The 13,162-nt window shown below is 39.3% G+C and overlaps 2 protein-coding genes across 2 annotated transcripts; both read left to right on the top strand.

Annotated features, from left to right (window-relative positions):
• The first annotated feature begins 743 nt into the window (after positions 1-743).
• LOC121783447 (protein REVEILLE 1-like) lies at positions 744-3,417 on the top strand. Its single transcript, XM_042181516.1, has 7 exons — positions 744-840; positions 954-1,119; positions 1,450-1,575; positions 1,665-1,776; positions 1,861-1,922; positions 2,096-2,467; positions 2,558-3,417. Exons 2-7 carry the CDS (start codon positions 1,108-1,110, stop codon positions 3,122-3,124), a joined length of 1,251 nt encoding a protein of 416 aa, XP_042037450.1. The 5' UTR covers positions 744-840; positions 954-1,107; the 3' UTR covers positions 3,125-3,417.
• A 2,208-nt stretch (positions 3,418-5,625) lies between these two features.
• Positions 5,626-11,717, top strand: LOC121783173 (UTP--glucose-1-phosphate uridylyltransferase). The gene is made up of 21 exons (XM_042181157.1): positions 5,626-5,786; positions 5,903-5,950; positions 6,321-6,412; positions 6,580-6,670; positions 7,250-7,310; positions 7,387-7,464; positions 7,545-7,595; positions 7,712-7,785; positions 8,135-8,207; positions 8,297-8,354; positions 8,488-8,534; positions 8,609-8,674; positions 9,512-9,544; positions 10,214-10,266; positions 10,406-10,481; positions 10,569-10,625; positions 10,759-10,842; positions 10,933-11,031; positions 11,106-11,210; positions 11,300-11,371; positions 11,456-11,717. The coding sequence occupies exons 1-21, from the start codon at positions 5,704-5,706 to the stop codon at positions 11,480-11,482; spliced, it is 1,428 nt and encodes a 475-aa protein (XP_042037091.1). The 5' UTR covers positions 5,626-5,703; the 3' UTR covers positions 11,483-11,717.
• The last annotated feature ends 1,445 nt before the right edge of the window (positions 11,718-13,162 follow it).

Raw genomic sequence — 13,162 nt, 5'->3', positions numbered from 1 at the left:
ATATTTATTTTACTAATAATTGACATATTTACAAACATAAAAAGTAAAAAATAAAATACTCCCTCCGTCCCGCACTACTCGCACTTATTTTTCATTTTTTGGCGTCCCAAGTTACTTGCACTCTTTCCATTTTTAGTAAAAAATTTCAGCTACAGCCGTCATTTTTTACTTTCCTATACACTCATTCCTTAATCTCCGAGCCGAAAAGGAAATGAGCGAGTAGCCCGAGACGGAGGGAGTACAAAATAGTAGTTATACAGGGTACCCATTGTGGATGCTTTGAATTACGATATCTCAAAATGTCGAAGGCAGTTTACTACCTCAAAATATCCCAAAATATATCGTTACTAAAATTTATGCCACAAATAGTCAACTTCACCATTCATCTGCAAATTCCCATTCCTAGGTTATATCACCATTAACATCTCACCGCGTGGCAAACAACGTATGGCGAGTACGTAAAGCCCTTCTTATACGCGCGAGTAGGGTACAGCAGGGAAGGAAAAAGCGAAAGAAAAAGCGAGCTGACATCGACTCGCCACGTGTCTCAGCCTCTCTTTCAATCTGAGCCACAAGTTTCCACGGATTTCTCGATCGTTCTACCCAATCCACCCCCAACATTTTGTTATTTACGATTCGACCCCAATGACGTGGCTTCCCTCTCCGCTGCTCTGCTCCTTTCCCTCCTCTTAAATCTGACCCAAAAAGAGCGTCATTTTTCTCTGCTACACACCTAACACTCTTATCCCTTTGCAACTGTCTCTTCCATTTCTCAGCTTTCTTGTTAGCTACAGCGATAAAATTGAGCCTCTGCTCTTTCACTCTCGATCTTCTTTCTTTGTAAGGCGCTCCTATATCTGTGTTATACTGATTTTTTATTGGATAAAGATCCGATTTTAAATGTGTTTCTGCACATCTCAACCTCCTTTTTGTGTGTGAATCGACAATTTTAGTGAGGTTTGTATTTGGTCGAAGAGAGCAGAATTGTCTATTGTCCTGTTGAAATTGTTGATGGACATATTTGGTTTTTCTGCGATCAAAAAGTTGGTGGATCTGTGAGCTGTTAAGAATTGGGGGAATTTGGAGGGAGTGATTGTTTCTGCCGCTATGGTTGTAAAGGTGAGTTTTTTAGCTGTTGATTTTAGTGCTTGATCTGTTGATGTGAAATGTAAGGGATGACTGGCGAAGATGCCAGAAAAATTTATGTTTCGTGTTTATGTTATGATGAAAATTTGAGTAAGTAAAATTTACGTTAACTGTAATTTGATGGAGTAATATTTTTGGTTGACTTTTGAAATTCGAGGTTAACGACGATCAATTCCAATCTGGTAAATTTTGAGGGAGAAATAGGGGAATTGTGCTTTTCTTTCTATATCTGTTCTGTTCATGTACACTTTGACGGTTATTTCTTGAATCTGCTTGTTAATTTTGAACGTTCTTTCTTTGTAGGCATGCATCGATTCAGGCTCACCTCTGCCTACGAGAGAAGAGCTTTCACTCGATTTAGATGGGCAAGACGTGAAGGATGTCCAACTAAATGCGCAGTTTGCTGGTGGGGATGACTTTGCTCCCAAGGTTTGAATGGTGAATAGTTCTTAATTTTTTGGTAGCGTAGATGTGATCGTGTATCTTATCTCTTTCTTTTTCATATTCTGGTTGTGTAGGTAAGGAAGCCGTACACAATTACCAAACAAAGAGAAAGATGGACAGAAGAAGAGCACAATAAGTTTCTCGAGGCGTTGAAGCTTTATGGCCGAGCATGGAGGAGAATCGAAGGTACTAATCCAATCGAGTGTATGACGTTGTATCTTGTTGATGTTGGATGTTTTCTGAGGATATGTGTGCGTTCGTTTTTCGCAGAGCATGTAGGTAGCAAAACTGCAGTGCAGATTCGCAGTCATGCTCAGAAATTTTTCTCCAAGGTTCAATGCTCTTATAAGTTATAAACATTGACATTCTATATATATTTACGCGGTCTTTGAAGTAAGTCATATCTCTATGGCATAAAGGCGAGCAAATCTTAATCTCTAGTTATTGGAGACTTCTCGTAGCAAGTTGACTGTATTGATAGTTGGATGTTGTTTTGTGTGTTTAGGTTGCTCGTGAGGCTAATGTGGGCGATGGAGATTGTGTGGAGCCGGTTGAGATCCCGCCTCCTAGGCCTAAGAGGAAACCGATGCACCCTTATCCTCGTAAGCTGGTTTCCCCGGTCAAGACGGGGATCTTGATACCTGAAAGATCGGTATCTCCAAACCAGTCTCCTAAATCTGTGTTATCTGTGGTGGGTTCGAAACAATCTGGTGGAGCTGATTCGTGTATGCCTAATGGAAGTGTGTCTCCAGTGTCATCTCTTGCTGCTCATGTTTTTGGTTCTGAGGCCCCGAAGCTTCTGCAGGAGGATGGTGTGTTATTGTCTCAGTCTGACCGTGAAGATGAAAATTCGAGTACAGATGAAGAAAAAGCACTGGTAGTTACTAGCTTGATTCACTTTTTACAAATTACAATGCATTTGGTATAAATCACTTAGTTCTTAACTAACTCTGTTTACTAATGGTAGGAATTGGACCTTTCTCCCAGAAAGACATGTGCAAACGAAGCAGCTGCACAGAGCTTGAAGCTGTTTGGAAAGACGTTACTAGTGGTGGATTCTACTTGCAAGCCCGAAACATCAGATGATGATGATGATAAAAGAGTGGAAAGTTGTTCATATCTTTTGAGGGTAGTGCCTACTAATAATAGTTATGAGGAGGGATGGAGATCATTGATGCAAGTGCACAGTAGTGAGATGAAGAGTGATCTTTTGTACATACAATATAGAGGCGAGTCGTCGTATGCAGCTCCTTTTCCATGGCTGAGTCTTGCATCACAGACAAGTGGGGAAGTGCATAGCCCAACCCCAATCAGAGCTCAGTCTAGTGAGGGGTCCTCCTCTAATTCGAATACTGGTGCAGCAGTGGGAAGGGAGGAGACATCGGCCTTCACTTGTTACAACAAATTGAGCAAGAGGAGTCCAGCAAACTGCGGGAGGGGGTTCGTGCCATACAAACGATGTTTGACGGAGCAGGATTCCACAGCAGAAACTGTTCAAGAGAGGGAGAAACAAAGGATCCGCCTCTGCTTGTAGTGAAGGCCAAGGTAAGTAGGTTCGGTTCGGTTAGTGTCTGGTGTTGGTGACTATTTGAGTCAATTTTTTGTTCCTCGTGTGCAAGAAGTCTCAGCCTAACTGCGCAATGTATGTATGGTAGTTACTCAGGTTTCTCTGTAAATGGCTTTGAATATAGAGGTGCACCGCAATATTAAAGGTTACCAATAATTTAGGTACCTCTATTTGTAATTTTGTAAAACTTTAATGATTCTATTCCTCGATCGTTTGCAGACACACGAATCTTTACCCTTTGTTTATCGATTCTCTTCGACTTTATGCACTCGTATGTATAATTGAACCATTTTCGTCCTATATATTCAAGCTCGTGTGCTCGTTACATATCTAAATACTACTTGTACTATGTAAATTTATACAGCCACGATAGAAAACTTATAAAAGCAATAGTAAATTAAATATATTTTCAAATTTTGGCATCTTTCAACCTTTTTAAAAAGAAATACATGCGCTGAGATATTTTGTTTCACATCATTCTTTGCTGCAGCGATGCACCGTGCACGTTGCGTGAATAACAATAGATCTCACTCAAAAAATAAACAATAGTTCTACTATGATAGTCCATTAGAGCATCTCCAATAGGTTAGGACGTCAAATAGCCCTTAAATAACCTTCACACTGCCACATCATCAGCACTTCAATTCTCCTGCCACATCAGCTTGCCACATCAACTGGACATCAAATAGCCCTCACATAGCCTTCACACTACCTATCCACATCACTAATAACAATTATATAATTTAATTTACACTCGTATCAACATACGGAATTTAATTTACGAGACAAATACGGAAAATTCGAATAATAATATTAAAATTTAAAAAGTACATTAATTTTAAAAAAAAAGTACAATAATTAAAAAAATTACATTAAAAAAATTACATTAAAAAAATTACATAAATTTGCATAAAAACTAACGCCTTGCAATCCTCCGCGCCCACAACTCTTCAACTAAATCCTTTTGCAGTCGAATATGAGCCTCCGTCTGACGCATGTCGGCATGTGCTTGGAGGAGGGCTTCTTCATCGTGCGGTACCCCACCTCGTACGTTGGCGGTGGTGACGCCGTGGCTTGGACCTGCTTCATTATCGTCGGTGGCCCAATCAGTCAGTTGTACACCTTCATCTTCGACGATCATGTTGTGCATGATAATACAGGCGTACATTATATCAGCAATGCAGTCGACATGCCACAAACGCGTTGGTCCCTTAACTGCAGCCCATCGAGCTTGAAGCACACCAAATGCGGGCTCCACGTCCTTTCGCGCCGACGCCGGTTTGACTGGGTTCAACGCGCGTATATATAGTGTTTTCGAAAAAAAAAAAAAATTTTAAATCCGACGCCGGTTTGGCGCCGATCCGGGACGCACAATGGCGCCCGTGAGGATCGGCGTCGGAACCGGCGTCAGCGCGGGAATCGGCATGGCGACGCCGATTTTGACGCCGATTTCGCCGACGCCGGTTCCAATGGTTCGGCGTCAAACCGGCGTCGGCGAAAAATCGGCGTCGCGGTGGTGACGCCGGTTATTGGAGATGCTCTTAGACTTGGTTGGTTGGTAGTGTCCAAGTTAGTAGTTTATTGGTGTTCATATCTGAGAGGAGCTCATATAAACTTGACACGAGCAAGAAATTTGAGACACATTAACCAAATTGTATGAGACAAAGCTGAAAACCATAAAGTCAACAACATTACATATTTACCACTATGTTTATCAACTGATCACATCGACTCAAACAATTCAAGAAGTTGAACGTGCATAGCTCCTGCTCTAGTGGGAATCAACCTCACACGCAACCATATATATTTCAGGATGTTGTTGCCTCCATCCTTGAATATAAAATTAGCAAAAACAAAGATGATCAACAAATGAGTACTTTAATTACAGATTTTATTTATATGTAATAAGGGAGAAGATCGATGGATTGGAACGTGGCTCTAGTGAGAGTCACAAAAACATAGATCGAAGTTAAGAAGCTTGAAAAATATCAAGTGCTTTAGCTGAAACACTCTTAAGTTGTGTAACAAACGTAGATGCAAATGTTTCACTGCTAAATCAATTTCAGTACAAATATTCTCTTTCACTTATTAGTTACTACTACAATTTTATATTTAATTATAGTATTTTATTTTTATATCTTCGAATATAATAAAAATAAAATAGAAAATCATGAAATTGTCAGTTTTCGGTCCAATATCGGAAAGGTCTACCCAGTTGCTGAGCCGGTTATGATTCCATCTCCGGGCCGGACCGGACCGGCGACAATGCTACTAAAAGGCATTAATAAATTCTGACCACCTATTCCAAGTGCTATTCCCTGGATATTCTCTCTATGCCTTTTACTAATTCTGTGGGCACCAAAAATTGAAAAAGCGGAAGAAAATAAAAGAAGAAAGGAAAGTGCCACGTTTCGATTCCCTAAAATTACTCCGGAGCCCCTCCTCTTAATTATAAATCCACCCACACCTCTTTTCATTTCCCTTCTGGTTTCCTTCACCACCTTCCCTCTCCTCAGTGATAACCGACTGATCGTTTATTCGAGGAAATGGCGACCGCTACTCTCAACGCTACCGATGCCGAGAAGATCAACAAGCTCAAATCCGATGTTGCCTCTCTCAGCCAGATCAGGTTCCCCTCCTTTACCTGATTACATCTACCTCGATTGAGGCATTTTGGCTTGTTGATTTGTGTTCATCTCACTGGTGACTTGTATTAATCGATTTTGATGTTTTATTTTGCTCTAGTGAAAACGAGAAATCTGGATTCATCAATCTCGTAGCTCGCTATCTGAGGTACGGTGTCTTCCTGGATTATGCACTTGCTTTTATAGTTTTTTTTTCATAAAAATATAAAATAAATGCTGCGTAATGCGAAATGAGGAAGTGATTTCTTGGAATCTTGTTGAATTCATGTGAAATTTGCTTCGGTTGGCAACTTGAGTTCCAGATCTCATGTTTTAGCGATTGCAAGACGTTGCATAATAACATTCAGTATGTAGGAGTATCAAATTGTAGATGTTTTTATCTGTAATCTTCGTGAAAGGTTTTACAGACTTCCATGACGCGAGCTGAATTATGAAAATCTAATTGCACTATAACTGGATTGTGGTTTATATGAAGCTAATTTGTTCTGGCCTTTTGTTTCTGTGTATGGATTTTGAAGTGGCGAAGCTCAACATGTTGACTGGAGTAAGATCCAGACACCAACTGACGAGGTTGTGGTGCCTTATGATACCTTAGCCCCTGTGTCTGAAGGTGCTTGCGAGTTTTAAAATTTTATTAGATTTATTTACCAATCCTAAGTTCATTACGAAGATTTTAGTGTGGATTTACCAAACTGGTGTTGATTGGCTGGTTTTAGAATAATGACAAAACAATTAAAACTTTTTTCCTAGTTTGATTAGCTTAGTTTATTATTGCAGATGCTGCTGAGACCAAAAGCCTTCTAGACAAACTTGTGGTGTTAAAGCTCAATGGAGGCTTGGGAACTACAATGGGATGCACTGGTCCAAAGTATGTATTTACCGTTTACATTTTCAATTAATAAATTTGAGTGGCATTTTTCATTTTCAACTAATCAATTTAAGTGGCATTACGTAGTGATCTGTCATTATTGTAAAGACTATTTATATAGGTTTACATTTGCATCTTACTGCAGTTGTTTTGATATTAGCTTTTTAAATGAATAATAGTATGACATTGTGGCTGGAGATGACAGATAATAACATCTGTTGTAGCAAAAAGTTTACTATATATTTCACCATTTGCAGACTGTCTTCCTTTATTTGTTCGACATGGATGATCTTAAAACAGTTTTCTAGGACTGTGTTCCACTATGGTGCTTTTCAGATTCTATTAGAAAATAAGAATACTATTTTGCAAGTTTAGAGTCACTTGCATATTGCCTGTAAATTATTTTGTAGCCTTTTAGCTTGTTTTAGACTACCTTTGTATCTGGATTCATTATATTTTTGACATAATTGTGGATTCATGGTTTTGTAATTGAACCTCTGCATACAGATTACAGTATACGTATCTCCTTAACTTTTACTACATTATTTGAATATGTAATTGACATGGTACTGTGATCAGGTCTGTTATTGAAGTTCGTAACGGCCTGACGTTTCTTGATCTGATTGTCATCCAAATTGAGGTATTGTGCCACTTCTCGATATTCTTTGCCTGGTCTCATCAAATAACCTGCAACTGAAATATTCAGTCTTGTGCAGAGCCTCAATAAGAAATATGGATGCAGTGTACCCCTGCTTTTAATGAACTCATTCAACACTCATGATGATACATCAAAGGTGAAATTTGAAATTTTAGGGAAGGATTGTCACGTGCATTTTAAGTCATTCGCTGATTTTTCTTTTCTGCAAATCTTTAGATTATTGAGAAGTATGCCAACTCCAACATTGAGATTCATACATTTAACCAGGTATATATAGTTATCTCCATTCTGACTAATTCAATGATTATGTGCAACTTTAATACGTGGCAATATTTAACAATGATATTTAATTATTCATACTTTTTGGCCTCTGCATTTTCCAGAGCCAATACCCTCGCCTGGTTGTTGAAGATTTCAGGCCACTTCCCTCCAAAGGAAACACCGGAAAGGATGCATGGTATGCTATGTTATTTTACTCTCTGTTCTGAACCTAAATTTAACTTATGTTATAGTGCGTTAGTTGTGTATGACCTTTTGATGGGAAATTTTTGGTTTTCTGAAGTCGGGTTCGTAATAGATGATTCGTTCATTCTTCAACCTTGGCAGCTGTGATGTTGCATTTTTGTGTGTGTAACTTTAAAGTTGTGTGTCCTTACACCATTAGCTAGATTTGTTCTGTACAATATACCCGTGACTGTATACTACTTCTATATACATTCCTTTTCTTTCAGCTTTACATGCAGTGTACTCAGCTTTTGTTTGCAACTTTTTATGTTTCACTTAATGTATGCATTTTGCTAGTACAGGTACCCTCCTGGTCATGGAGATGTCTTTCCGTCTTTGAAGAATAGTGGGAAGCTTGATGCATTGCTGTCAAAGGTCTAGCCCTACATGCTACCCCTTTGATGTGCATTGTGGTGCACATATATTTACCCCTATTTTTGTCTTATTGTGTTTTTTCTTCTCAGGGAAAAGAATACGTCTTTGTTGCCAATTCAGATAACTTGGGTGCCATTGTTGATCTGAGTATCCTTGGTTGATGAAATTGCTTTTAAATAATTGCACTATGCACTGGTGTTTTTGATACTTTTTTTCTTAGTTACTTCTTTTTTAGCAATTCAACGATTCACAGATCTGTATCCTTAATTTACTGTTACAGAAATTCTCAAACATTTGATCAATAATAAGAATGAATACTGCATGGAGGTAACCAAAATCGTTCCTTCAGTTTTGGTTCATTCGAAGTGAACTTTGTAGCTTAAAGTGATGAAATATTGCAGGTCACACCTAAAACATTGGCTGATGTGAAAGGTGGTACTTTAATCTCTTATGAAGGGAAAGTACAGGTATCTTTCTCAAATGAGTTTGCTACTCTTGCTTATTAGTCTTAAATCAAAGTGGAGCCTTTTGACTTGGCAAGGGCCTGGATTTCATAAGAAATGCTCATTTTGATAGCCAGATTTCAATGCTTGTTGACATGTGATAAGCTAATTTACATTAAGTAAATTGAGTGCTATGTTCTTATTAATTTACCTGAAAACATAATTTTTTTTAATCATATTCATCTCTGCATCTTTGACATTAATGCATAGTCTATATGATTTGGCTGCCCTTGCAACTTTTCCACTAGAGAGATGTTTGCGTATTCTGAACATTTGAATGAGATGTTTACTACTACTATATATATGTGCTAACTTAGGGGCATTATTGGAAAATGTACATAATGAGTTTATGGAGTTGGTCTCTTAATTGATTGGTGCTTCATGCCATTTCTTCTTGTCTGCTATCGGGTTTCAATGCTTGTTGACATGTGATAGGCTAATTTACATTAAGTAAATTGAGTGCTATGTTCTTATTAATTTACCTGAAAACATAATTTTTTTTAATCATATTCATCTCTGCATCTTTGACATTAATGCATAGTCTATATGATTTGGCTGCCCTTGCAACTTTTCCTCTAGAGAGATGTTTGCGTATTCTGAACATTTGAATGAGATGTTTACTAGTACTATATATTTGTGCTAACTTAGGGTCATTATTGGAAAATGTACATAATGAGTTTATGGAGTTGGTCTCTTAATTGATTGGTGCTTCATGCCATTTCTTCTTGTCTGCTATCGGGTTTGCAATGTTCAGTGATATATTGTTAGTTGAAGTAACTGTATTTCTTCTTATTGGTGCAGCTTCTGGAAATAGCTCAAGTCGCTGATGAACATGTGAGCTTTATTCTCTCTCACTCACTCCTCTCTCTCCAAACATATTAAAAGTACATTTCATATTGTAGGTAACCGATACATATCAACATGATGAACTTGCTCCCTTTGGAATATTGGAAAATAGTTGTTTTCTTAGCGGATCTTACTTAGTGAGAAAAGTAGCTGTTACTAGTTGATATACAAGTTTTCAGTTTTATTTCTTGCCCCATTTCTTTAGTTACGATAGAAAGGGCTTTGGTGGATATAGATATGGAATCAAATAATGGGTGAATCATCAACACCTGATGAGATGCTGGCCCAGGTTGTCATGAGGATTAGATAGATACACTTGGAATATAACATATGTTTATTGCAGTAAATCAAGCATAAGATAATGAGAATTAGTATATAACAGAGATATAATAGGCAAACCAAATTTTGTAGAGAAGGCTAGTTTAGATGCATGAATTATTGAAATTAAGCACAAAATTGTGGCATCATAGTTGAGATAGAGCACAATAAAGGGTCATCTTGCATCTATATCCTTCTAATAATGCTGATCTGGTTCTCAAAGATGGATTGCAGCAGGAAAGTACATTTTGCTACAAAGCAACTCCTGTCTTGAGTATCGATTTACATTTCAATCCAGTTAGCTTTGGATGTAAATGCTGATATTTTTTTTTGATACAGGTCAATGAATTCAAGTCAATAGAGAAGTTCAAAATTTTCAACACAAACAACTTGTGAGTCGTAGACCTAGACTCAGGCTAATTTTGTTCAGCGATTACCTATTGCACACGCTATGGCAGGGATCTCTGTCAATTTATGTATGCAAATTTTGTAAAGCTACACTTGACAATTCATTCAACAAAAATCATGCAGGTGGATTAACTTGCAGGCTATCAACAGACTTGTTCAAGCAGAATCACTGAAGATGGAAATTATTCCCAACCCTAAGGTATCCCCTTTATTTTTTTGTAAATGGTTCCTGCGTTATTGCTAATAAGGGGATCTTTTTTTAACCTAGTCTCTAATTACTTTCTAGGAGGTGGATGGGATCAAAGTTCTTCAACTTGAGACTGCCGCAGGTGCTGCGATAAGGGTATGAGAACACTTATTCTCCTTCAAATTATCCTTTAGTATTATTTTCTTGTCATGGTCCGTTGGTGTTTGGTTGCCTCTGAAACTGATCTAATCTCTTTGTCTGACTCTCTTTCCTTTCGAACTTGCTCAAGTTCTTTGATCATGCTATTGGAATAAATGTGCCTCGTTCTCGCTTCCTGCCTGTAAAGGCGACGTCTGATTTGCTTCTGGTCCAAGTAAGTCTTGTCAAATGTCGAAATTGTTCATTGGGACTACATCTGATGCTGTTTAATAAGAGAAGTAAATTCAAACCATTGATTTTACAGTCTGATCTATATACCTTGAGTGATGGCTTTGTTACTCGGAACCCAGCAAGGGCCAATCCAGCTAACCCATCTATTGATTTGGGACCTGAGTTCAAGAAGGTTGAGATTCATCTGCACTATTATTTTCACTTTATGGGCCTGATTCTTGAATCTAACTGTGACTTGATCTGCAGGTTAGTAACTTCTTGAGTCGGTTCAAGTCCATCCCCAGCATCATTGAGCTGGATAGCTTAAAGGTGACAGGCGACGTATGGTTTGGAGCTGGTGTTACCTTAAAGGTAGCTCAGACATTAGAACTTGAATCCTTCATCTTTAGCAACTTCATTCAATTTCTGAGCTTGGATTTTCGTTTTTTGGGTCATTTCAGGGGAAAGTGACTATTACTGCCAAGTCTGGCGCGAAGCTAGAAATTCCTGATGGAAAGGTGATCGAAAACAAGGTAACACCTTTCACTTTGCAATGCAATTGATAACAGTTTGGAAAATGATTATATTGCTTTCTTGTCCGTTAAACCTTTGTGCAGGAAATCAATGGACCCGAAGATATCTAAAGAAGTCATAAGAGATGAGAGGCTCAGCTGAGTTCAAGGAATCGACGAGTTCTTGGAGGTGTTTCTTTTTTTTTTGAGGTGTTTCTTTTTTTTTGTTTGTATTATGTAAAATGAAGAATAAGTGGGATTTCATATGTGCTACATGATATTGTAGTTGCACTACTGCTTTTGTCCCCCAGTAGGTTGCTGCTGCTTCTTGTAATGGGAGGAGTAATATAATCATCTTTTTATTGTTTGTGTCGCTTGTTGAAAAGACCTATTTGCCTTAATTATTCCAGTGTTCAACCCCAGTTGGAAATAACTTTTATACGTTATGATTCCAAAAAAATTTGTTTGGTCTTCTCTAATCCAAAATTTTAATCTGAATACAAAGTAAATCTTCCAATTTTCAGTCAAGAACTATAATTTGACAATACAGGCCGAACCCTATCATATGGCTTTTTACCACAAAACATTCATTATATATACTCGTATGTAAGTTTGCGGCCATATCTCACTTTAAGATGTCAATCGGGCCGTTCTGCTTGAATTGTTGAGTTTTCCGGATATATGTCATTCGGGTTATAAATTTTCAATAATACCTATAAACTTTCGGACTAACCGTTGGGTCAATGAGGCTCAAAAGGTTTCATAAGTTTTTTAAGTAATATACGTCATATTTCTATTAATAAGTAATATAAGTATACAATCAAATGAGTACTATTTCAACTTGAAATTGATATGTAATTCAATATAAGGCTCATAGTTAGAGCAACCATAATGGTTAGGCGCGGCTATAGCCGCGCCTCGCGACTAGCTCGGGGCGGTCCATAGTGGCGGAGGTGTCCGCCCACGGGGCGGACGATAAATTTGGGGCGGTGGGCGGCGGACGACGGGGGGGCGAGGACGCGGCTGCTCCCCTGTGCGCCGCGGCTATAGCCGCGCCTCCCATAGCGGCCGGCGATCGGCGCGGCGGTTGACATTTTGTCAATTTTGTCATTTTTTTTATTTACCTCTATAAATACCACTCACCATCCCTTATTTTTTCACAATTTTCACACAATCCCTACATTCACTATCTACACTTTCACTCTCTAAAAATGCACGGTCGAGACGATGAATCACCCAGCTCACAGGAATCGGGTTATGGAAGCAATCCTTCACAGCCGTCGACGGGCTATCCTTCACAGCCATTGGGATTTAGCGCCTATGCTTCTCAGCCATCCGGCTTTGGCGGGGCTCCGTCCCAGCCTTGGTTTTGGAATCAATCCTTCACAACCTTGCCGGGGACTACAGCAGCGGAAGCGGCTCGCACTAGTTCGAGCAGCCCGAAGAGCAAGTCGAAGAGCCAGCCGCTACTCACACTAGGCGACGACGGCCCCCGGGACAACAGACCTCTATCCGCAGCGCCAGAGGGGCTAGAAGTGCCTCCCGCCTATCGGCGGCCGCGTTCGGATCTCACATCCCCCGCCCGTCCCAATCCCACAGTACATGGTGCAACCCCACGAGGTCTTGAGAGATACCATAGATGTACAGTTGATGCAACAACTGCAAGACGTATGCAGCAAATACGCAGCGGAATCTGACCCGTACGTCAGGAACGTCTACAAGAGGCTCATCACTCGGATTGAGAATCGGTTGGGGTTGGTAGATGATGCTCCTGGGGAAACCGCGGCCGGCGGCAACGAGGGAGGAGGAGGG

Source organism: Salvia splendens, chromosome 21 (genome assembly GCF_004379255.2).
Source record: "Salvia splendens isolate huo1 chromosome 21, SspV2, whole genome shotgun sequence".
Lineage (NCBI taxonomy): Eukaryota > Viridiplantae > Streptophyta > Magnoliopsida > Lamiales > Lamiaceae > Salvia > Salvia splendens.
The sequence above is the reverse complement of the archived record's forward strand: the minus strand, read 5'-3'. Positions and strand labels throughout refer to the sequence as shown.

Bases quoted from the DNA above. Each gene is read 5' to 3' on its own strand.
- LOC121783447 (XM_042181516.1), top strand. The intron at 1,576-1,664 runs GTTTGAATGGTG...CTGGTTGTGTAG, and splicing joins GGGATGACTTTGCTCCCAAG to GTAAGGAAGCCGTACACAAT. The intron at 1,777-1,860 runs GTACTAATCCAA...CGTTTTTCGCAG, and splicing joins AGCATGGAGGAGAATCGAAG to AGCATGTAGGTAGCAAAACT.
- LOC121783173 (XM_042181157.1), top strand. From the start codon at position 5,704: ATGGCGACCGCTACTCTCAACGCTACCGATGCCGAGAAGATCAACAAG. The intron at 8,535-8,608 runs GTAACCAAAATC...GAAATATTGCAG, and splicing joins AGAATGAATACTGCATGGAG to GTCACACCTAAAACATTGGC. The intron at 8,675-9,511 runs GTATCTTTCTCA...TTATTGGTGCAG, and splicing joins CTTATGAAGGGAAAGTACAG to CTTCTGGAAATAGCTCAAGT.